At 28.0% G+C, this 25,138-nt stretch overlaps 1 protein-coding gene across 2 annotated transcripts in view; it reads right to left on the bottom strand.

Annotated features, from left to right (window-relative positions):
* LOC107441952 (uncharacterized) overlaps window positions 1-23,665 on the bottom strand; it is a 358,765-nt gene extending 335,100 nt beyond the window's left edge. The window contains exon 1 of one of the 2 annotated variants that reach the window (XM_043044432.3): window positions 22,558-23,665. In XM_043044432.3, coding sequence (XP_042900366.2) covers window positions 22,558-23,481 — 924 coding nt within the window. In that variant the 5' untranslated portion in view covers window positions 23,482-23,665. The remainder of the gene's footprint in view (window positions 1-22,557) is intronic. The other variant, XM_043044433.3, reaches the window with a different exon arrangement.
* Window positions 23,666-25,138: the final 1,473 nt, after the last annotated feature.

The raw sequence follows: 25,138 nt of genomic DNA, 5'->3' as shown, positions 1-25,138 counted from the left end.
TTCACGACCACGAGAACTATAAGCTGGAGATAAAACATTTGAATCATAATTTGTAGCAAAATTACATCGTTAATATTTGTAAAAGTAGAAGCAAAGATTAATTTTACTAACTGATTTATGATACCTTAAAGATTAAAGGTAACGCATAAGCTCGAAAACAAACTTGTGAGAAGTTTCTGAAACAAGACTTCGAAAATATTGATTTAAAGTTGGAGGAAAAAAGATAGTTTAATTAGGAATAATATGTTTAGATTCTTAAGAAAAATGTACAATTTACAAATAGTAACCAAAATTGACCCCTATTATGTAATATATAATTTTTTTTCAAAATTTAAAAAATAAATAAATAAAATAAACGGTATGAGTGTTTAGTGGTAAAAACAATTGAGTTTAATTTTTTAATGCATTTTTGAGGAGGGACAAAATAGCTGCTTCGGTTAGGGTAAAAACTGAACCCGAATGTAACATCGAAAAACTTAAGTTCAACCTATTGTTTTCATTATTTTTTGGTTATAATTATTTTTATTATTATCAAATTTAATATTATCATTATACTTATTATTATAATTATTGCAAATATTATCGTTAAAATTATACAATAATAATACTAGTAATATTACGATACTTATCATTATGATTAATATTGCTATTATTTTTATTATTACTAAACTTTGCTCTTAGCTACAGTTTGTGAATCCGAACATACCTTATTCTTGAACAAAGCTCTTTAATTAGAATCATTTAAATTTTGATTATTTAACAGAATTCTATAAAAAAAATATTAAAAAAAATAAATAAAAACGCTGTTCAGAAAAGGGAAAAGATAACTGCTAAAAAAAAAAAACTGATAAGTGTAACTGGAAGAATTTGCTGAAAATGAAGTTGACAAGTAAAATTGAAAAAAAAATATTAATTCATTTAGCTTACGCGAATTTTTCATCTTAACATGCCATTCAAGTAATAGTTTGTTGTTCCTGCAAGGGGTAGGGGAGAGTGGGGTCAATTGTAACAGGGTACGATTGTAACAGAGCAAAAATTTCGAGTGTCGGGTTTTAGATTTGGTTCTTAGGTGGCGCACAAGGTGTATTTAATAAATCTACATGTACATCCCTGCTGGCAACCATTTCTAGGTACTTTTGAAAGAGTTACATCACGAAAGATATTTTCACGCTACGCAAGTAATTTCTTTGGTATTAGAATATTATATTGTAACAAAGTAATTTTGTTCAAATAAATAAAAATTATTAACCGAATATGTAAGTGGACACCTTAATTAACATTTCAGAAAAAAAAGATTAGTTTAGTTAATTAACTAGCATTGTTTTTAACAAATGAAGCTGAAATGGCGTCTTGGGGACAATTGTAACAATAAGTAAAGGGACGATTGTAACAGCTGAAAATAAATAATCTTATGCTTACAAACCATTACTTAACTCTTTAAGAACCACCAATAGTTTCCTACATCATTTATATTATGTTGCATGTGCATTATTTTATTTGTCACCTTTCGCAGCATAATTTAAAATTTTTAACCCCTTAAAGTTAAAAGTTTAACCCTTTACGTCTCTGCTCATTATTATTTTTACTCCTAAAATATCACTACTATTTTGATCAATAAAAAAATATATCACAACTATGATAATATGTATAATTAACTATGTTTTAGTTGAATTTATGAACTGTTACAATTGACCCCGTAAGTGGGGACAATTGTAACAAGTGCACGACTGTCGAAAATTGTTAATTACTAATATAATAACATTTAAAATAAGGTATTTATTTTTTTTTCTAGTAGAGAATAGTCTACTTTACTCGTCTGTCAATTAATACTGATAATATATTGGATTTTTTGTTAGTTAAAAATAGTTAAGTAAAAAATGTTACAATTGACCCCACTCTCCCCTACTCAATCCCCACTGGATACCTCATTGGGTACCACTTCCTATCACTTATAAGCAATTACTCTATCTATAGAATTTTTTCGCTACGTTTTGAGTACAAAAATGAAATACTATTTTTTTTTTGTTATTTTATTAATAAAGTTGTCCTATTATACTTGCATGTTTATATTACCATATTCTGACTTTCGGTATACTTGTGTTCGGATACAATGTAGAGACCCATAACCTTGTTTTTTTATGCATTTTGTATCGGAGGTTTAATTAACAAGTAGATTATTTTGGAAAGATTTATAAAAAATTGTTGCTTTATTCTTGTTGTCACATGAAAGTTCAATTCAGCGGGAAAAAATCAGGCCCTGTTAGGTCACCAAAAATTACGATGCATGCCATCTATTGTATTAAGGTTAAAAAAATGATATTTTAACCCATAATTTCATTCAACGATATTTTTCATGAACTATTTATTGGAACCTATTAAGGAAATCAAGGCCTAGTTCAAATAATATTTATATAAATATTATTATTAATATTATTTTTTAAATTCTTGTTGATGAGAGTTTTATAAGAGATATCTCTCACATTTTTTCTCTCATGTTCTGTTGCTTCTCCATCATAAATCTCCAAGAGAACCACTTTATTTAATAACAGTTCATAAGTTTAAGATTCTAGTTCAAATTATTTTGTAAAGATTGGTCAGAACATATAAATTTAAAATTATAACAGTTAAAAGAAATTTATTAAAAAAAGAAAACGACAGAAAAGAACATATTTTCAACAAGCTTCTATTGGAATGAGAAAAAAAAGGAGTAGGAACTGAGACAAGAAGAGTAGAGCTCAATTTTATGCTATGGGTAGGGGGCCTATTGAAAATCTTATTAAGGTCTAGTCGGTGGCAACAATGAAGGAACCCACATTTCAAAAGAAACCCAGACTAGAATATCAAGGGAGAGCGCAAAGTCGAACGTGACCAGGATATGGAATGGGCACTACAGGGGAGCTCCCTCCATTCCTATTACGAAGGTGTCTTGTTTCGAGCATCCCCCCACACGTTAGTTTCGCGCCATCGAATGGACATCCCTTCGATATTTACGGACAAATTCTATTCCAAGCGGAGCACGTGCCAGTTTATATTTCTTCTGCACAGTTCCTTTTGTGGTCACTAGAACTTCCTTAGAAAGAAGCTCTATCATTGATTAAAAGCTATTCTATTTTATTCCGTCCGGACCCCCCAAATCCAGTCTAAAAGATGTTTGTAATTCTTTACCTTAAAATGATCGACACTTTCGAACGCTAGCAGTAAGCTAGCATGTATGTGGTGACATAGAAAGAATCAAACTTTACCACGAGGAATAATTTTAGGTAGAAAAGAATTGTGTTCTACCCAATGCGATTCTTTTTGAAATGTAACACTCGAACGTATAATTCGGAGAAGCAACAGCTATCTGAATAAACAAAGAAACTTTTTGATTAAATAATAAATAATCAGCTAGCTAAACCAAGGAAAAAGTCATCTTGAACTATTAACTAGCTACGTTAAGTATTAGCTCATAATTACTAATTAACTGGCAGGCTAAAACAAAGAAATATTTTATTGATGTATCAATCCCTTCGTTATTGATACTTGACATTTGGTCAGTGATAAGTACACTATTAATTTGAAAATTGGCTTAGTGATACTTGATACAAAGGAGAATCAGCTGACGGAGGAAAAGGAGAATCAGCTGGCAGAAGAAAAGAGGAATCAGCTGGCAGATGAAAAGAGGAATCAGCTGGCAGATGAAAAGAGGAATCAGCTGGCAGATGAAAAGAGGAATCAGCTGGCAGATGAAAAGAGGAATCAGCTGGCAGATGAAAAGAGGAATCAGCTGGCAGATGAAAAGAGGAATCAGCTGGCAGATGAAAAGAGGAATCAGCTGGCAGATGAAAAGAGGAATCAGCTGGCAGATGAAAAGAGGAATCAGCTGGCAGATGAAAAGAGGAATCAGCTGGCAGAAGAAAATGAGTATCAGCTGACGGAAGAAAAGGAGAATCAGCTGGCGGTAGATAAGGGGAATCAGCTGGCGGTAGATAAGGGGAATCAGCGGGCGAAAAAAAAAGAATCCGTTGGCAGAAGAAAAGGAGAATCAATTGAATGAAATAATAAAGACTAAACAAGAGGTAGCAAAGAAATATTTGGATGCACCAATAAAGTGTAATCAGAATAAAGGAACAAAAAAAGTTAAATAAAATCAGGCGATTGAACTAACATAAAAATACGAAATACACTTAGAAAGAACTAAGAAGCTAGACGAAACTAAAGGAAAAGGTAAATCAAAACGAAGACGAGACATATGACATAACGCACAAACAAAATACACGAAATAATAAAGATATAAAGTAAAATGTAGGAATTACAGGTTGGAATACAGATTAAACAGCACAAAAACTAACACTCTTGATACATTATTCATAATTTCACCACATTACTTTCTTCTACATAACTATTATAGAATAGTTACTGCACTCTTGATATTTTTGTTCCTATTATCTATAAATCTTAATGTAAACACTAGCATGAAGCGGTCAACCAAACAATCAATGAGTTATAACATGTAGTTCATAACATATATAGGGTATTCAATGAATGATCTCCATTGAAGGCAACATTCATCTAATGAATCTTATAACCAAGTTATTCAACTCAAACTTTCATACAGATAAAAAAAAAAAGTAATGTTTACAATATGTTAAAAGTATTAGAGAATTCCAAACTTCACCAAAAAAAAAATTACTTTAATCCCTATTCCTATACCTTTATCCAATTTTTTTTTTTTTGTACAACTCCCGCTTATTTCTACAGCCAATCAGAGAGAGGGAACCACAAATTAGACAGGTTGGGAAGAACAGCACCACATAAGTTCTAATGGACTTATTGTATCAAAATGAACAAATGTTAAGTTGCAGTACTATTAAAGTAAAGCCCTTATTTACACTTGCAAAAAAAATGCACAAAAAAAAAATACTTCAATAAAACAAATTTAACGTGCCCTTAACCTAACTTCAAATTACTATAACACATAATTAGAAAACAAAAATTAATAGGTTTTTTTTTTCTCCAAAATTAAATAAAAACTTCCCATTTGAATAAAAGAACACATTAACTCTCTAAAACTAATATTAATCATCACATGTGCGCGATGCTTAAAAGCGTTAATTTAACGACAGCTAAACTACCACTATATTTATTGACTCAATGCATCAAAAACATAAAAAGAAAAACATGTTAAATACCAGTTCTTCCTTGGTGGTAATTTGCATATTTAGTATGGAAAGTTTTTTTTTCTCGATAACCCTAAGGGCGTCTTTATAAAACCTTCGTTTTGAACTGACGCTAGAACTTCTAGTCTTCTGCGTGGCATATGTAGCATTCGAATAGCTGCAAGGAATTTTTTTTTCTCCACAATATTTTCTGTGTCCTCTATTCACTTCCGTTCGTTGTCGAACCTGAATCGTCAACTCAGCAAACATATCTTCAAGTGAAAAGGAAATTGAAAACCTAAGCAGAAATCTAAATTCAGACGTAGTTCTTCTTTTTTCAGAAGAGACATACATATTTAAATTCGAGACCGATGATTGAACTGACAGGGGGAGGGATAAGTTTAAGGGAGCAGGCGTTTATACTCCAGTATTTTTATTTCCCTTTTCCTGTAAGAAATAATAAAACATTCCAAAGAACAAAGAAAATGAAGGGAAAAAATTAATTTATCCAGAGACACAACTAAATAGTTTCCTATAGCTTAATTTATTAGCTATAACAAGTTATTAATGCAGGGATGGAATAGTTTCCTATTGTGTAAATCATAACTTAATTTATCCAATGATACAACTGTTAAATTTCATGTCGTATAACTATAACAATTTATTAATTCAGGGATACAATTGAATAGTTTCCTATTGTGTAAGTCATAACTTAATTTATTCAATCAAATAAAGCCGAAATGCTTATGTCGAAGAGAATAAGAAAACACTCCTATATACTATCTATCCTATGAAATCATTATTCACTAGTTAGATCTATTCTTCGTTTTTAAACAAAATAGTGAAAACAGTTTTTAAAATCAGAAATCGAATGATTTATTCTGTCTTAAACAAACCTTTAGAGCTAAGTGCATCTTTTCGAATACGCATATCAATTTTCTTAAATGCCCATTAGGAGATATATTCAAAATAAAACGACCAAAGCCGAAACGCTTATGTCGAAGAGAATAAAACACTCCTGTGTTGAAACGTCAATCTTTCTAGACCAGTATCAACAAATAGCGCCTAACAAAACAAATAATAAAATCCACATTTGACCTATGATATTTATCGTTATGAATAATTCGGATTAAAGTTCGAACAGGAATTATAACGAAATTAGTAATATCAGAAGCCCCCCAGTTAGTATAATCGCCAACTGCAAAATCGATTAACTGGGTTTAAATTTATTCATTTCACACAATGGCATATCAGCATGCTTTGAAACTGACAATTCGACTCGCATACAAGATTAAGCCCTCGGCATCGACCAGTTGATACTCGAAACCGCTTCATTCCAACGCTGAATCCGAAACAATTCCACCTCTCCAACACCCCCTCCAATTCCATTTCGCATCCGGACAATGCACTATCAGTATCTGTAGTTTTGGTCATCAATTTCTAGCGAGTTGGAGACATATTCTCGCCTGACCCCCTACCCACCTCTGCTTCACCAAAAAGGGGCCAAGACCAGGAATTTAACAGGGAATGGCAGGGGAGTCCAATAATTACCAGACCAGAGCTAAATATTCGAATTCCGAACCTTCCGGCTGAAGATGGGAACTGTGACATTGGTTAATAATGTTGACCGCTGGCCAAGGCGAATCCTATGGTCGATGTTGAGGGGACATTGTAACCCAAAGCAACAGAAACCAGCGCGGAGATAAGCGAATTGGATAAAGTTCGACTCAATTTGAGTCTATCGGGTTTAGGCTGAGTAATTTTGGTTAAGGATATAAAGGAATGAGTTAACTGGAAACTAGATGAACTCTAGGAATTAAGGGACTTTAACGTATTAAAATATTAAAGGATTTTAACAACTTGAGCCTATGCAGCACAAATTTCATTCATAGGTTGGCTTATAACTTATCGAGCAAAAAAGAATTTTTATTTGATAAGATAATCCAGCTATCAAATTTAAAAATAGAATTACGTAATGGAATAAAATTATAACTACTGAACATTTAAAAATTCATGTAACAATATTTATGTGACCAAAAAACAAAATTCCTAAACTTATTGATATCGAATAAGTATTGATACTGTTGGTATAGCAATATGAAAACTCCTAATTCACTCTTTTCCATAGCTGTTTAAAGCTTCCTGGGAAGCAGATCCAAATATCTCGGGTTCGATCCCTGTCAACGAATATAGGTGACCACTTCGATTAATTATATTCCACGTACATCTCTGATACGATTACAATACATTATACCTCATCCTTTCACACGGTTCGCCTTGTCATGACAAACTTGTGCCTTAATCAACTTAAAAAGCCTCTATCAACATGGGTCTCATAAATGAAATCTATAAAGACCTTTTGGCAGTATAATTACAAGCAGCGATTTCAAATCATTCAGGAGAGTATTTAGAATGCATTTATTTGAAAATAATATTAAGAAACAGCTTGATGTAAAATGTCACAATTGGAAAATAAGTGTGATTAAACACTATAATGTCCCAAACACTTCTTATATAAATTGTCATTTTCAAGAGCCGACAAATTCCACTTAAAATAAACAGTGCCAAATTAATCTGAACGCCATTTTTAATCTATTATTTCATTTCATTTTATTAACAACACTTGTAGACAATAAAGATCTATAAATAGATCAGACTTTGACATCAAAATATTTGCTTACTTCAAAAAATCCATTAACACTATTTCGTTTACTTTGTTTCATTCACCTAAGTTCTTTTTGTTACAGTGTATACTTCAAACAACCATTTTTTACTCCTCTTTACAAGTAAGTAATTATTTTTCCACTTTAACAGCTCAACGTTTTTAAAGAAAATGAAGACAAATATATACACAACATTTATTTTCTCCCGAATGGCAACAGAAAAATATTTACGACATCAACAGGAGTTCTTGCAGCTCGCTAAAAAGAATCAACACTCATTAATTTAGGTAGTAGAATCTTGACAAGGCGTAGTTAATTCGTTATCTTAAGAAGATATATATATAAATATATATATATATTTGTTTTTTAACCTCAGCCGTTCGTAATGCTCGTACGCTTTCATAAGAAAAAGCCCTAAAAACTATCTAATTTTTTTTAACTGCCTCATCTGCTTCGTTTAGAATTTTAGTCGCTTGAAAACTGAAGTAGATAACGTAAGAAAATTAATTGGCAAAATTATTTACGGCTAAAAGACTACGAAAATTCACCTTAAATTCATTTTAGACTGTTTTATTTTTGGAAACTTCGGCTCTTTTTTAGTAGGTTTTTTTTTTATTTCTTCCTGTTCAACCATTGATGTGTTTCTTTGGACGCGAACTTTCGAAGGCAAAAAAAAGAACATCTACAAAAAGAGTCTTAGTGTAAAGTAATTTACGTTCTAAAGAAAAACTAAATCGTATTTTCTCATTTTCTTCCAAGATTAAATTTCTGTTGTTTGCTACTGGTTTTGATTAAAGAAAAAGCCCTGAAAATGAGATCTAAATCTTGCTTTGTGTAAAAATACCACTTTTGAAGTAAAAACGAAGCTAAAATAATTAAAATCTATATAAATACTACACTTTTCTTTTATCTTTATCGTAGAGTCTATTAATTAAATTCGCTAAAAAGAATAAGTCACCGACTCATGAAGTAAAATTAATGAGAAAAGTTTTTCATGGTGGTATTCAACCATTTTTTTATTCAATGTAAGAATGATATGCTGGTTAATTAAAACAAATGGTGAAAATTTTACTTTTATATAAAACTTATTTACACATTTTTTTTTTTCCATTAAGACCTTTCATCAAGCGGGGAAAGTATATAAAAATAGAAATGATAAATACATTAAATATATTTTTCTTTTGCAATATTTATTCAGATGTTTAATTAATAATATCCCTAATATAAAAAATTTTATGAGTTTAATAATTTAAAATATCCGTAATTAGGAAATACTGTAAAAATACAGGATTATTATGGGATATAGACCGTGTTTTTAGAATAATAATTTTAACTCATTTTTAAAGTATTAGTTTTTGCTTTCATTTACTTTAAATTTTCAAAAACTAATCTCCAATATTTTCTAACTAAGCATCTCCATTATTTTGAGTAAAGCTTCGAATAAGATTACAATAACACTTTTTAGAAAATCTATAAATATAATCAAATTTAGAATTTATGTCTGTATACGTAATTGCAGGTATACCGTAGGTATTAAAAATACGACATTCAACCTGAAACTATAGTTTTTCTACCGTAAGAACTCCCCTCGCCGAAATCTAAGGCCGTCTGCTGCTATGGAAACAAGAATAACGCATTTCAAGGAGGATAGTTTCTCTTCACTCTAGGGTTAACATAATAGACCGAAGAAAAAAATTCCCTTTTTCTCCCCGACCTGAGACAAAGCCTGTTCTAAACTATGATCCCACACCCCTATTTGAAATAGTTATACCTCGTTACCATAGTCACCGCCACTGGTCTAGACGAATGGCTAGGGGAATTCTTACTTTAGACAAACTATAAATGGGTACAATTGTAAACAAACTACGAATCCTGATTTTCGATTTTTTAATTCGATTTTTTCAAAAAGTAGAATTCTCATTGGTTTAGCGAAAGTCTGCTTTAAATTAAACTATAGGCTATTCAGTTTGTCAAACATTTGAAAGATAACATCAGTGATGTTTGCTAACTTTAGTTCTAATCAGAAAAGTTGCTTATTGCGCTTTCTGTAATACTTAGTTATTCCTTATGCCAGATTATCTGAATGATCAAGGTGATCGTGGTATAGATCGACTACGTCACCAAATTAGTGTGTATAAACTCATCTGAAAGCACGTGTTACTATAAAAATAAATTTAAAATCAACGGCATTTTGAAATTTTGAAATTGAAATTTTAAAAAACATAAATTTTGTACTGAAAAGCAAAATTGATGGAGAAATGGTACTTCGTTCGTTCAAGAGAAACACAGTAGAACGCAAATGCTACTGTTGAAGTCGATGATAATTTGAGTGTTTTTATGCGTTATGTGTTTTATGCTTGATATTTTTATGTATTCTCGCTTGTGATGATGATGAAAATAACATAATAATAATAATAAAAGAGAAGAAAGAAAAGAGGTTAAATTGACAGATATAACACCTTAACAATTATGCTGAAATTTTTAAAAATATTAAAAATTAGATTAAAAATTTCAAGAGAAATGAAATTAGTTATCTATTACAGTGTATGATATTAATAAAATACACCGTGAAATATTACACCGTAGTTTTTACACCAGTATTTATTTAATTAGAGTAATTTTACGATATATCAGATATTCGTAACATGTTCCGGAAAAAATGGATTTTACGGTAGAAACGTAATTTTACACAACGTGAAACATGAGATTATCGTTAATCATAAATGAGTAAAATTACTTCTCATTCATTTTTTTTTTTTTTGTCACCATTCCGTTTTCCTAAGTTAAAATTTTTTTTCAAGTACAGTTGATTATTTTTCAATTCCTGGAAGTGATTTATTCCACTACGATTAACATGTTAACAAAATTTGTTCACAGAAAATTGCAATAATTATACATTACTACTACAAAATTAACCTAACATATTTTGGACAACTTATACGAATTCAAAAATGTCAATTTTAATGATACGATAAAATTAACTTTTGTCAACTTTTCCTTTTAAGCTGCATTGGTGAGAGTTCGCCCACACGAGTCAGAAAGCTTGCTCACGAACTTTCAAAATCCGTGCACATATTTAAAGAGAGCATTAAAAGAACAATTTATTTATTCATATTTGTTTAGCATATAATTTTCATAAATTCAAAAAGAAAATGAGACAATTGTAATTTATAATTGTTACTAACAAAATTTTTCTACTTAAAAATATTTTCGAATGTAATGTGTAAGTTAAGATGTTCAAAATACTTATTTACAGACAATTGTTTTTCTTTCGTTTTATTATTAAATAAAATTTTACTATAAATAATCTAAAGAAATATTCTTATTTTTGTTAAATTGCTACAAAGTGCTAAAGCTGATTTTTATAAAATGATAAAAAGTGCTTTGAGCTGATTTTTCGCGATTTTCTTAAAACTTGACCTGTTATAAAAATTTCTGCATCGACCCCTGGTCCTTAAAAAAATGACTACTTTATCTAAAGTACAAATAAATGGCTACTTCAACTATTATTCCTAACTGTTTTAATTCAGAAATAAATCTTAGAAAAGCATGAGCAGTTTTTATTTAAATTTATTAGGGTATAAAAACCATTTGATCTACCAACGAAGGAAAAAAACGTAACTTTCAATGTGATTTTTTAAATATTGAAAATGTGACAAATCCAAAATTAGAGATTTCTCATCTCCTATTATTCCTGATTAACCTCGATTTATTTTGCTACTATAGCTGATTAAACAAATTAAATGATTCTTCTTAAATTTTAAAAAAAAATGCAAATACTTTGAATTCTAAATCATATGGTAGTTACAATAAATTTCTTCTTTAGAAGAAGTTCTACATCTACAGTGAAAAGGAAAGCATCAAGGTAAAATCAAACTTACCAAAAGATTTAAGTAAAAAAGAATTTTATCAAGGAATTTTTTTTTCTTGCAAGCATAAAATTCTTTCAAACTTTAAAAGTATCTAGTTCTAACCTTTGATCTTCAAAGCACTTTGATCATTTTTAAACGAATGAATGAATTTGGAAAAGAAAAAAAAAGAACTTTTAAAACATTTAAAAATACTTAACGGTAAAAATCAGTATTAAAATGCCTGATAAAACTTGGTTTTTCTTAAAACGGAAAGCAAAACCTTGATTTATCTGAATTTGAAATAAAATAATGATATCAATATGAATGCACTTAATTATTGAATTCAATTTTATTTCAATTGATATTTATTAATTGATATATTATTTATCTATGCAATTAATATGTCATGAAATCTTAAATTGATATTTTTTTATTTTGCTTTACTAAACTAATTGTTATTCCACAAAAAGTTTTCACAAAATGTTTCGCGTTTGTGAAAGTGTAAAAAATATACTTAAAATTCTGTGAATTTGTGAAAAACTGGTTTTGCGATTTCATGAAAAATCATAAAAACTTGTGGATTCTCTAGAATTTGAGTCATTAATAACAGTAATTTTTGTGAAAAGTTCTGCTTTTGCGAAAAATCTAATCATAATTTCATGAATTTAAAATAATAATACAATCTGGTTCTTCCTGTCAGTTTTCTACGTTTGTAAATTTGTGAAGACAATGCCCTCGTTTGGCGAGCAAAGAACTCTCAAAAACTCATATTTTTCAAGAAGTTGTAGTTTTTAAAACATAAAGACATCAAAGGTCAGATAATTCGTTTTTTTTTTTTAAATTTAGAGTAGGATACATTTTTAAAATGAAAATTAACGTGAAGAATCCGATTTTAAGATAAAAACAAACTTTTCGAGAAATAATTTGAGGATAAAATATTCTGTGTTTGGTCCATTTGTAAAATAAATAATGTGCAGGACCCACTTTTAACAGAAATTATGTCGTGAAAGATTTGTTTTTATGCTGAAAATTTGGTGAAGTAGCCCATTTGAAACGAAAAATAATATGAAAAAAGTTCTTAAAATAAAAATTAACATTTCGAAAAAAAATTTACTTTAAATTGTTTTGTGCAGGGTCAATTTTTGAAGTAAATAATGTGATGGATCTGTTTTTAAGAAAAGTTATTTCGTAAAGGTCTCGCTTTCACAACAAAAGATTTTATGAAGGACCCGTTTTAAAAATAAAAAATAGTGAGAAAGGTCCGTTTTTACAAAAAAAAATGTTTTTTTGATGCAGCTGTTTTTTGATAAAAATAATTTGAAAGAGCCTTTTATCGGACCCAAAATGATCCCTCTAAACATATATATATATATATTTAATTAAACGCTAATGTACGTATTTTATTCGTACTACTATTACTTAAAACATAAATATTATGTAATAATAAATAATATTTTCGAAGTATAAAAAAAAATTTTAAAAGATTTTTTGTTTTGTTTTGTAACTATGAAAACGAAAACTAAGTAAAAACGTAAAACACGTTCAAAAATCAATTAACATAAATTTAATTGAACAAACACAAACGTAAATTAAATTTAAGACAAGTTTTGCAACTCAATAAATATTATTGAAACAGCAAAAAAGATCAAAAGCCATAAACCTTTCTGACACAAGACATTTTATTTTAATATGAAACCTTTTTGAATGCATTCCATAAACTAACAAAAAACGAAAACATCTAATGCAATTTTAAATCGGTTTTTAAATTAACTTTAATATACATTCAGATTTCAAAGAGCTTTAATTTCAATGTTATATCCAAACTACGTTGTATCGAAAAGGTTTTCAAAAGACAATAGATGTTAACATAAATAAAAAAACCTTGACCAGGTCAACGTTGTAAAACTGTTAGATGTGAAATAAAAGCGTGCATCCCGGAATGATACCAATAATTGTATTTCAAGTAAATAATAATAGTTTTTATTAGTATTACAGATCTGAGTTTGACTATAATATTTGTTATCTTAAAATTTTTACATCAATAAAATTAATTCAGTAAAATTATTCTTTGACAAATTTGTAAATTCTATTAAATGGTTCTCACGATACGGAAAATAATAATGATATAAAAGTTTGATTATGCATAAATTCTTGCGAAATCGATGTTTGGCGTAATTTAATAAATTCAACATTAGTTATTTATTTATTTTCTTTAATTCTGATTTTTTCGAAGTAGTTGTCATTTAAATCGAACTCGCGACCTATTTTTCAAATATTTATTAAAGAAAAAAGTTGTTAGATAATTTCAAGCTTTAATTCATTTTATGTGAGATTTTTTTTTCAACTGTGTGAATCAATAGTTTTAAATAATATGCAAAGTTCGCCAAAATATGTTTTAAATCTTTGTTTTCAAAATCTCGTTTTAATTTTCAAAATATCGAATTTATAACAATCGCTTTTAAAAAACTAAAATTAAATATTTAGAAATTAGTTACATCATACTTAAAACTACTTAGACCAGAAATTTTATCACTGATATTGTTAAAGTTTGAGAGTTTCTAAAAAGTCTGAAAAAATTTGTATAAGTAACAAATAATGTCTACTGTAAAAAATCGAAATATTTAAATTTGTCTGAATGTATGCTCTCTTAAATTGGTATAATGTGAAGTCGCACCGAGAAATTTCCACATTAAAAAAATATTAATCTCCACCACCTCTGTTTTGGGTGTACAGTGCGCAAAATAATTAACGGATCACCCTGGATAACTTTTGATCTAATGGACTGATCTTCACGTTCTAGGTCTCAATCTTAACAGTTCGAAGAGGTCACATATGCTAATTAATTAGCTCATACAATATTTTAAGTGACATAAAAAGACAAAAATATACTTTCTCTGAATAAACCTACCTTTTTCGTTGTTGATGGAATCAGATTTCTGAAAAGTTAACATTCACAAAATAAAGGGGTAGTCACAATCTCGGAAATATAGTCCCCATAGTTTGGTCAGGTGATCGATCCAAAATTTGGATTCTGTAATGTTAAAATTAATGCTTATTTCGCCGTATCTCTAGGATATTTTTAAGTGAATTGAAGAATTTTTGCAGATAATAATAAAATTCATTTTTCTTAAGATGCAAAAACTAATTTAATAAATTTTTAATATTTGACTTAATATTAGTGGAAAAATTTTAATTGTAAGGCATGAAAGTTTGTATATCATTTTAAAGAATATAATTTAACATTAAAAACAGTAAAATTGATTAGTTCTTGAGAAATCAAATTTCAAAAAATATTTTAAAATTCGATTTTTCATTAACTATTCGAACGATTTGACTCAAATTTTTTCTTTTGATATTATTACATTCTCTTAAAATGTCTAAAATTTTATACCTAACAATTCGATTTTTTTCCGACTAATATCAAATAAAGTAATAAAAAATAATAAATATTTATTAAAAGTTGTTTTTTTCTATGGAATTATTTTATGGATAAACAAATTTTATACTTGTGCGTAAAAAATTGCTTAAAAGTTTCTCGAGACATGGCGATATATGCAAAAAGTAAAATTAACAACTTTGGCCCAAACTTTGGATCGTTCTCCTGACTAAACTTTGGGAACCCTATTACCCAGATTGCGGCTACTCCCTATATTTTGTTGATCAGAAATACAAATCCATCAATAAAACGGTATGTTTATTCAGAGAAAGTAAATTTTTGCGACTATTTTCGTGACTTAAACTCGTTTGCACTAATTAATTAGCTTATTTGATGTTACTCCTTCGAATCATTAAGACTGAGTTCTAGAACGTGAAGATCCGATCAGTGGATCAAAAGTTATCAAGGGTGGTCCGTTTTTTATTTTGTGCACTGTACAACTATACGTTTACATTTTGTTTTGGTACGCAAAAACTAAGCGACTTTATAAACTAGAAATTACGAAGATGTGTAAAAATATGTACAAGAAGTACGACGAAATAAAAAAATTAACATTCGATAATTGGGCTCAAAAATTATTAACTGTTAAACTTGTAATAAAAAAGAAACTAAAGACTATTCTGCACTCCGCAGCTACAGATTAAATTTTACAAGCTGAAAAGGTCATTTTTTTTCCTTCAAAAATTCTATTTATTTGGAAGTTTGGATGCAATTTTTAGCGCTTTTTACGGGATTTTTGTTTCTTTAAATTATGACCGTTAATACATTGTTTTAGAAAAAAAAGGTATCACTTTCAAAATCATTATTTTATAAAGTCTAGACTAGATGGCAAAAATAACAATAAAAAAAATGAAAAAAATAAATTTAAAAAAAATAGGAGAGTGCGAGATTAAATCTTTCCAGATATATATATCAATATTTGTATCGAAATATTTTAAAAATATAAAAGTTTCTAGAGAGATGAAATATGTTTCCAGTTTGAACTGTTATGCAATATAAGATCACCGTTAACAAGTAAAATTACGTTGTATTGTGTCACGCGTCTTCATTATTCCTAACTTTAATTTTTTTTTATTACAAATACTGTTAATTTTTTTAATACCTGAGTACCCGTTTATTTCGTTACGATTTACATATTAACAAAAAGTGTTTGAATAGTATTATAAAATATTTTTATCTAATATAAACACATTTTATCGATTTTTAAGAAACATAAAATGACGATGAATGCGAGGCGGTGAGCAGGGAGTGAAACCTTTTAGTTCTATAAAAAATTATAACTGTAAAAAAATAAATTTTACAATACTGCACTTTAAGGAGAGAGAGGGAAAATTAGTTGATTTGTACGTAATTGGATCTTTAATTTCTTTACCTAAAAATTGGCAATTTTAATTCATCCAAGATGAATTAAAATAACTATATTTGCATGATTTTAAAAATAATTACATACATAATTTGTATTTGCCTTCACAAATATCACTAAATTGAGTAAAAATCATGAAAATTTTTGATTTTCAGATATTAAAAACTGATTCATTTGTCTAATATATATATATATATATATATATATATATATATATATATATATATATATATATATATATATATATATATATATATATATATATATATATATATATATATATTGTTAATTGATTAAAATTATGCAAAAAGATACAGCCTATAGCATTTTAAAAATATTCAGTTTCGAAAATAATTCCAAAGTTATTTGTTTTATTATTATCACGAATTAATTAATTTTTTAACCGAGTTTCAATAAACTTTTATAATTGCTTAATCAATTATTGAAAAAAATCTTTATAATCTAAAATAAATTTGAAATTCAGTCATAGTTATATCAGTATTTGTTATGTCAGTTAATTATTGTTCTATTCAGTTACTAACGTTAATTGTTGAAAAATTTTCTTTTATCGTAAAAAAATGCAGCTCCAAAAATATTTCCAGTGGTAGTTTGTTTTTAATACGAATTAAATTATTTCAAAACTAAGCTTCCATAAACTTGGTTTATAAATACTTAATTCGTAATTAAATAACTATTTTTAATCTGAAATAAATTAGAAATGAAACTTAGCAAACAAATTTGCTAATTATTGTAAACCATTTGTAATATCGTTTTCTTTTATCGTTATTAAAAAAAATAAAGCAATTTGAAAAAGTAATTCCAACGCATGTTTAATATAGTGGGGCATTGATCGCCAAAAAAAAAGTTAAAAATTAGCTTATTTTACTCCACCAGTCGTTACATCTGAAAAAAATTAGTTAATTTTTAGTACGAATTAAATAATTTTTAAACAGAATTTCAATAAAGTCTTAATTGCTTAATCCGTAATAGAGAAAGGAATCTTTATAATCTAAAATAAATTTGAAATTCAGCTCTGTAAACAAATTTGTTAATTATTGCAAAATCGTTTACCGTGAAAAAAAAAATACAGTTCCAAAAATATTTCAAGAGTTAGTCTGTTTTTAATACGAATTGAATTATTTTTAAACCGACTTTCAATAAACTTTACTTATAAATACTTAATCCGTAACTTAGAAAAAAATTCGTTATAATCTAAAATAATTTTCAAATTAAAACTTCGCAAACATTATAAAAAACTTTGCAAACATTGTTAATTATTGTAACCATTATCGTTTTCTTTTATCGTTATTTAAAAAAATAATGAGATTTGAAAAATAATTCCAAAGCGTGTTTTATATAGTGGGGTATTGATCGCCCAAAAAAAGTTAAAAATGAGCTTATTTTACTCCACTAGTCGTCGCTACATGTGAAACGTGCCTCTGAAATTGTATCAGTTGAAATCGAACAAAATAAAATATATTTCTCATCTCGCGGAACATTTCCCCCCGTTTTTCTCACGTGCAGATGTTTTTGAAATGTAGAACAAATAAATAAAAGTGTTTTTACACGTGACCGAACAAAATGAAGATAGTTATTTTCCTTTATTTCAGGCAGCTCTAGAACGAGAGGATATTTTTTTTCCGAGTTTGGTACTCATTTTTAATCATAGTTTTATTATCGTTGAAAATAAAAGCTTATGAAGAATATATTCACTAACGCTGTAAAAAATTACACTATTTCAGTTACACGGTAAATAATTCCGGATCTAATGACTCTTTCAAGTCCCTGCTCTTTGGGTGCGTCATCCGTAAAATTTATTTTACCGTAAAATCATTTTTTATCGTAAAACAATATACCGTAATATTTATTTAATTAGAGTGATTCAGTGATTTTACAGTAGCTATTGCTGTAAAAACTACGGTAAGACAGATTTTTCTTTTGTAACATGACCCGATAAAAATAGGATTTTACGGTAAAAAGTACTGGTACTTTTTACCGTAATTTGATCAGGAAGTTGTTACGTGTATATTTATAACAGTTTTTTAGGTCTAATGGAGCAATTATAGTAACATTATTACAATTTCATGATTTCATATTGGAGATTATTACAATTTCTTGAGTGCATATACTCAAAAACTCAACTTGGTAATAAGTGGGTAATAACTAGGGTAATAAGTGGAGCTAAAAATAGTGCCTAGGTGCCTTTCACTCCTAAAAAAGTGTCACACAGGAAATAGAGTTGGAAAATCTTATTCATTAAATGTATAAATATGAAGAGTAAAATATTTTTTCGTTGTCAAACAAATAGTTTAAAATAAATGTTAAAACCCATTTTGACCTAGTGTGACACATACGTTACGGAACTGTGGGAATTCTCCTGATTTCAAAAAGGACCGATTTCACATCAAACAAATGTTTTTAATTCAAATCAGAAAGCAAGCAGTAACAGAAAATATTTATTTAATTTTAAAAAAAATATTTTTTTGAATAGCTTTTTTGCGTCACGGCACGTAAAAAAATTCTGCCTTTAATGGGTTTTAAAAAAATTTATCATTTTTATAATAAATTTTTTTAAGAAGGTATTTTGTTTTCTTTTTGTGCTCAAACAGTGGAGTAACCTAATTAGAGCTTAATGGCTTTGTTGCTTTATTAAAAATTTGAATTAATTTTTTAAAATTATATTGAATTTGATTTTTAAATAAAAATTGAATTAAACAATAATTGAAATTAAGTAACAGATCATAATTTATCTACTTCAATTTCAGCAAACAGATTTTTTTAATTTTTGAGCTAATATCTAGAATTTTTAATTTTACAAATACTTTGCACCATTGAAGCTTGTATATTAATTACTTTTGTTTATTAATATTATTATAAATAAACAGTTCACTAAAAAATATATTATAGATAAATGATTTCTGAAATTTATAGTTAGTTAATTTATAACAATTGTTTCATTTTTTTTATCAATTATTATATTAATTTTTTTTATCAATTATTTATTTATTCATTATTTATTTTTTATTTATTTATTTTTTATTTATTTATTTTACCTCTCAATGACAAGGCAGAGCATTTGCATATTACCTTTCTTATTCTTAAACTTTTTCAAAATAAAACATAATCCTATGTTATACTTATAAAACATTATATATTAACGATGTTTATATTAAGGAATATTCTTACCACAAGGACAGGGCAAACAAATGATGCAACAAATTCATCTTCAAAATTAAAAAAAAAATATTCAGAAAGATGAATAAATAATATCAACAGCCTTGTTTTGACATGCCGATGTTTATTTATTTTATATGATTTTTTTACCTTTCATTTATTTAACTTCTGATGTAAGAAGATCGTCGACCTTTCAAAATATTCAATATCTATGTTTAAATTTTGATTGATATCGTATTTCAGAATGATATCCTATTATTTATTTGACCAAAGAAATAATATGTGATTTATAAAAATATTATTCGCTCACTTCCATGTTAGTACTCATTGTGAAAGATAAAAATATTTATTCAAGACAGAATGTTAATAATTCTCAAACTATCATTCAACTTTTTTAAAACTACCTTAACCAGCACTATTTGCGAATTTAATTTCTTAAGTTACCTTATATTTCAGCAGAATTACGTAAACTACTTCTTTTTTAAGAATTATTTCAATAGAATAATAAAGAAAAAATATACAAAGAAAACTTGCTATAAATAAATGTTGTTTAATGAAAAGATAAAATTAAAAAAAATTAATAATAAACTTATGCATGTACTATGAAAGTATCTTTTCAAAAATAATAGAACCAAATATAATCCTTTAATTGAAACAAATACTTAAAATAACTCATTAATTCTACACTTTTAATTCATATAAGTCAATTCGTTATTCTTATAATAATCAAAAGAGTTGATAAATTAAATTGATACCAATAAAGAGTGAAAAAGAATTATTTTTTCTCAAAAAATTTTAAAACAAAAGATTTTAAATTTTCAGACATAAAATAATTTTTTTTCAATGTTAAAATCATAATAGTGATTTAGATAATTGAATTCATTTTATTTAATTCATTAATCATATTAATTACAATAATAGTTGAGTTCATACTAATGAATTCAACTTGTTTTTAAAAAATTGAATGTGATGCGATTTTTGTGCAATTCAGTTATAAATACTATAATCTATTAATATAAACTGACATCAACTGGGGATCGTCAGAAAAAAAAATTAACATTAATTTTAAAAGAAATTAATTTAAGTTATTTAAATAGAAATACATTGCAGATACATATTATCAAAACATCGTTCACAGAAACGAGTTATTTATTGTTTTATAAGATATTTTAGTATATATTTGTCTTAGCTATTTAAGCATATTAAAATTTAATTTAAAGTTTGTTAACTGTAAATCTACATTTCGATGAAAACAAGCTTTAAAGCTACGAAGTAAAATAAAAAGTAAAATTTTTAAACGCTTCGTTAACCCAAATCGCAACTTTTAATTTCCCCTAACAATTTCAAATAAAATTCATATCACTTTTATCTGAAAATTTTTATATAAAATATAAATAAATAAATAAAATACATAGTGTTATTTTAAATTTAAATAAGAGTTAATTTATTTCTTTATTTCTTAGTTATTTTCGTACAGATTCATAAGGAAAACAGCGACAATATCGAATGATTTTAACTGTAATGAATACCAAAATTAGTATAAAAAATGTCAACTTTTATGTATATTTACAACAAAATTATAGGTCTATTAGTCAATGCATCGTCTTAAAACTTAAATTTTTTCAAATTACAACGAAAACATTTCTGAATATTGATTATTTAATACTCATAATTTTTACTTTAAAAACCTAATTTTATATATTTATATAAATTTTATTTCACTTAATAAGAAAAACTGAAGCTTTGATTTCTCAGTACATATGGCTTTAAAAATTTTGCTTACTTTTGGGCGTTAAATATATTACACTTTGCGTACGAAACCCAAAATGTAACTACTGGAAAAGTTTTAATAGTACTTATATCTTCTTAGAAATTTAGAATGTTTTTCGCTAAGTTTACACTGTAAAGGAGGGGGGGGGGGAAACTGAATTTTAATTTTTATAAAATAAAAGAAAATCGAAACTTTAAACAAATAAAATCGTTCAATTATTCTGTGCCAATTTATTAGAAAAAATTAAATGCTGCCAAGCATGATTAAGAAAACGATAGAACAGCTCAAAATAATGCTTTCCAGCATTAAAATTTGTAGTTTAATGAATAAATCAGCTCGTTAATTCTTATTGCAGAAATGAAATTTTAAAATTTACATTAATTTGATCATAATTTTCATATAATTCCTAGGAGGGTTGAATTTAAACATAGTTATTTTGTTACACAGCTCAATGAAAAATTAACTTTAGTTTAGTTTCAAATTTATTTTTAGTTTCTATTAAATTACAAATTTTACATGTTTGAAAAAAAAAATATTTGTGTAAACATTTTAATTGTTTCACATAAGCGCTTATAATTCGTTTACTAAAGCATTATTTTTTTTAAAAAGAAAAAATTCGACGATGAGGAAATTTTAATTTCATAATTTCTACCAGAGTAAAGCTTGAAAATAAAAGGAAATTTTTATTCAGTTTAAACTTTTTTGTTTAAAAATTTATTAAAAATAAACCTTGCGCAATAGTAATTATTTCAAAACAATTCGAAATAATTACAATGAAATAACAAGGAAAGAGTGTAGAATGCCTCTAGAATTAAGCACTGAAAATTAAAATATTTTTCTGTGTATGAAATTTTCCATTTTTCTATTATTTTTATAGTGATTTCTTATTGAAAGCAAATCTCACTTTTAAGTCATTTTTCCTGCTATCTACGACAAAAAGAATTAATAAATAAAAGTGCCAAAATAAAAGGGGTACTCTGTTGTAAACTTTTACTAATAGCAAATGAAGCAAACACATAAAATAAATAAAATAAACTTTAATGATAAAAAGTAAATAAAACATATTAGTGAAACGTTTTTAGATGTTATAATACAGATTCATTAGCTCATAAGATTAATTTAAATTGGACATTTTCTACACATAAAATTAAATAAACTTACCGGATTGGAGTAGGGCTGAGCGCTCAATCGAATTCCATCTCGAATTAATTTTTCTTTGACCAAGTTCTTTAATTGCATCTTAGGGTAACGCCCCAGTTCAGCTTTGCCCTCCTCATACTCATCAATATACCTTCGACCACAGAGTACACGAGGGGGCGGGGGTACACTATCGTCTTCACTGTCGGTCAGTATCCTTCTAGATTTATCACTATCCATTGGATTGTTCCTCTTAGGCAATTTCGAACTATCTTTCTCTAATCTCCTAGGCAACGATGCTACTGACTTCTTAGGTTCACAATTATGAATAATTCTTTCATCTTCTCGAAGATATCTTAAAGTGCTTCTTTGAACAACAGGAGACCGTTGACCATTAGAGCCAGGTGTGTACGTCCACTGGTAAAGTCCATCACTACTGTTTGGATCAGACGATCCACAAATTCGTGGCATACAACCAGTTAAAGAATCCAAAGACGTAGTCTCCACAGTAATATGGTTAGAGTTATTATTCCTATGCCTATAATTAGGCTTGCTGTTAGTTCCACGGGCATTCGATGGAACAGATTGATGCCGGATAAAAGCTGGCCGTCGTTGAGAAGGTAATGGGGACGAAGAACATGAAGCCCCGGCTGCACCAAAATTAGTACAATTTTCGTAATCGTCAGAACTACTTTGGGTGTTTAGATAGAGTTGTTGTTCTTCGAGAGTAAAGTACACTGCTGTACCACCTTCTTGCACCAATCGTTTGACCGCACGACGGATTATTTCCCTATGGGCAGGATTGGTCACTCCAATAGCGTCCAAGTCCGGCTCACCTATTTGCTTACAAATTTCAAGATCATCGTATCCATTGTCAATAAAACTGTCCGAATATTGGGCCAGATGCATGGCTTTCAGCCATTCGTGCACGATGTTGGTTTCAGTCATATCCAAAACAGTTCTCCGCCAACCCTAAAGCACGCGTTTCATGGAACTTTCAGGTGGTTATTCGATCGAATGACCGCTCCGAGTCGGCTGCAGCCATCACCGCTGAGGAGATCTTTCCGACTGCCGAAGGTGATGCACCCCTTCACTCGGTTTATCTCTTCGTAGTGAGGTTACATCGAAAACCGGCTTTTCATTCTGCGCCGCCCCGGTCTGAAGAAGTGAGAAAGAGTGTCGCCAAATTTTAACGCCAATTTCTTTCATCGATGTGCGTTGCTTCTTTCTGAAAGTTTTCTTTCTTGGCGAGATCTCTCTCGTATGCATTCCTCATAAAAGTCAATTCATTTTTATTTCTGCTTTTCTATTTTAACTTAGGGTAATGTTGCAAATGTAATACTAGTTTCTTGAGAAAAATCGATATTGAATTATGGCTCTTGAAATTAATGCTGTCTTATTAGGATAGTGAATTTTTAAAAATAATTATTTATGTAGGAAAATTTAAATATTTTTAACGAGTTTCTCCCTGTAAACTGAATATTCTAGATCAGCGTCCAAATTTTTTTTTGGCTATGGAATCCCGAAAAATCACCTTTTCCTGAGGAACCCCGAAATTATAAATAATTGAGTATATAAAAACAATTATGAACATATTAACCCCTGGTATAAACCAATAAAGAACTATTTTAATTTCAAATTTTTTTCGTCGTTATTTATTTTTTTTCGTAATTAATCTTAAATTAAGTTTTATATCCGACAGTTAAATTCACAAATTCTAGAGTGATATCGAATTTAGTTTTAAATTGGTTTTTTAGGGAATATAGCAGCGAACGAAAGTCAAAAGAACTGTTATATAACTTAACTATAAAAGTTTAAATAGTTCCCAGGGAAACATATTTCTTTATCAACGAATTTAATTATTTTAAGTTGAAAAGTGCGATGGAAAATATCAATTCAATTTTTCATAAATGCAGATTCCTTACATAATATTGCTATTAGAAACAATTCCAAGTTTTCAATTTCAGAAACAAAACAAGTATCTACGCATTTCTCATGTTAAAAATATTGTTATTAGAAAAATAAGAAATTTTAAACGACACTTTTGCTATTTCTTTTTTATGGCTCTTTAAACAATTTCATAACGACAATCAAAGTATAAAATAACTAATAAATTATAAATTAGATTATAAATAAGGTTTCAAAGCTCATTACTGTGAGATAAGATAAAGTTCTAACTCGCGGAGCCCATTTTTTTCTTTCATGGAACCCTAGGGCTATGCGGAACATCATTTGGGAACCGTTGTTATAGAGCATTACAGATATTAATAGTGTATGCAATGTGAACCAAGGATACAGAATATATTCTCTATTAAAGCTTTTATTGATATGAAAACAAAAGAATATAGACTCTTCTCCTCTCGTAATACTTTCATTTTATATCAATTAGCGTATGTAATCTTAAACACGAGGTGTGAAAAATAGTTTTCTTGTTTTCTATTTTATAACAAGTAGAGAATGAAAAATGAGGTTCTCGCTTAATACTTTCTTTTTATATAAATTTTTTCCTCTATTTTATAACAATCAGAATATGCAATGTGAAAAATGAAAAATAAGCTAATCGCTTAATACAGCTTAATGCAGTAATCGCATTGTAAGATATAGT

Source organism: Parasteatoda tepidariorum, chromosome 2, assembly GCF_982258835.1.
Source record: "Parasteatoda tepidariorum strain Cologne lab strain chromosome 2, Ptep-v5.0, whole genome shotgun sequence".
Taxonomy (NCBI): Eukaryota; Metazoa; Arthropoda; class Arachnida; order Araneae; family Theridiidae; genus Parasteatoda; species Parasteatoda tepidariorum.
This window is presented reverse-complemented; position numbering and strand designations above follow the sequence as displayed.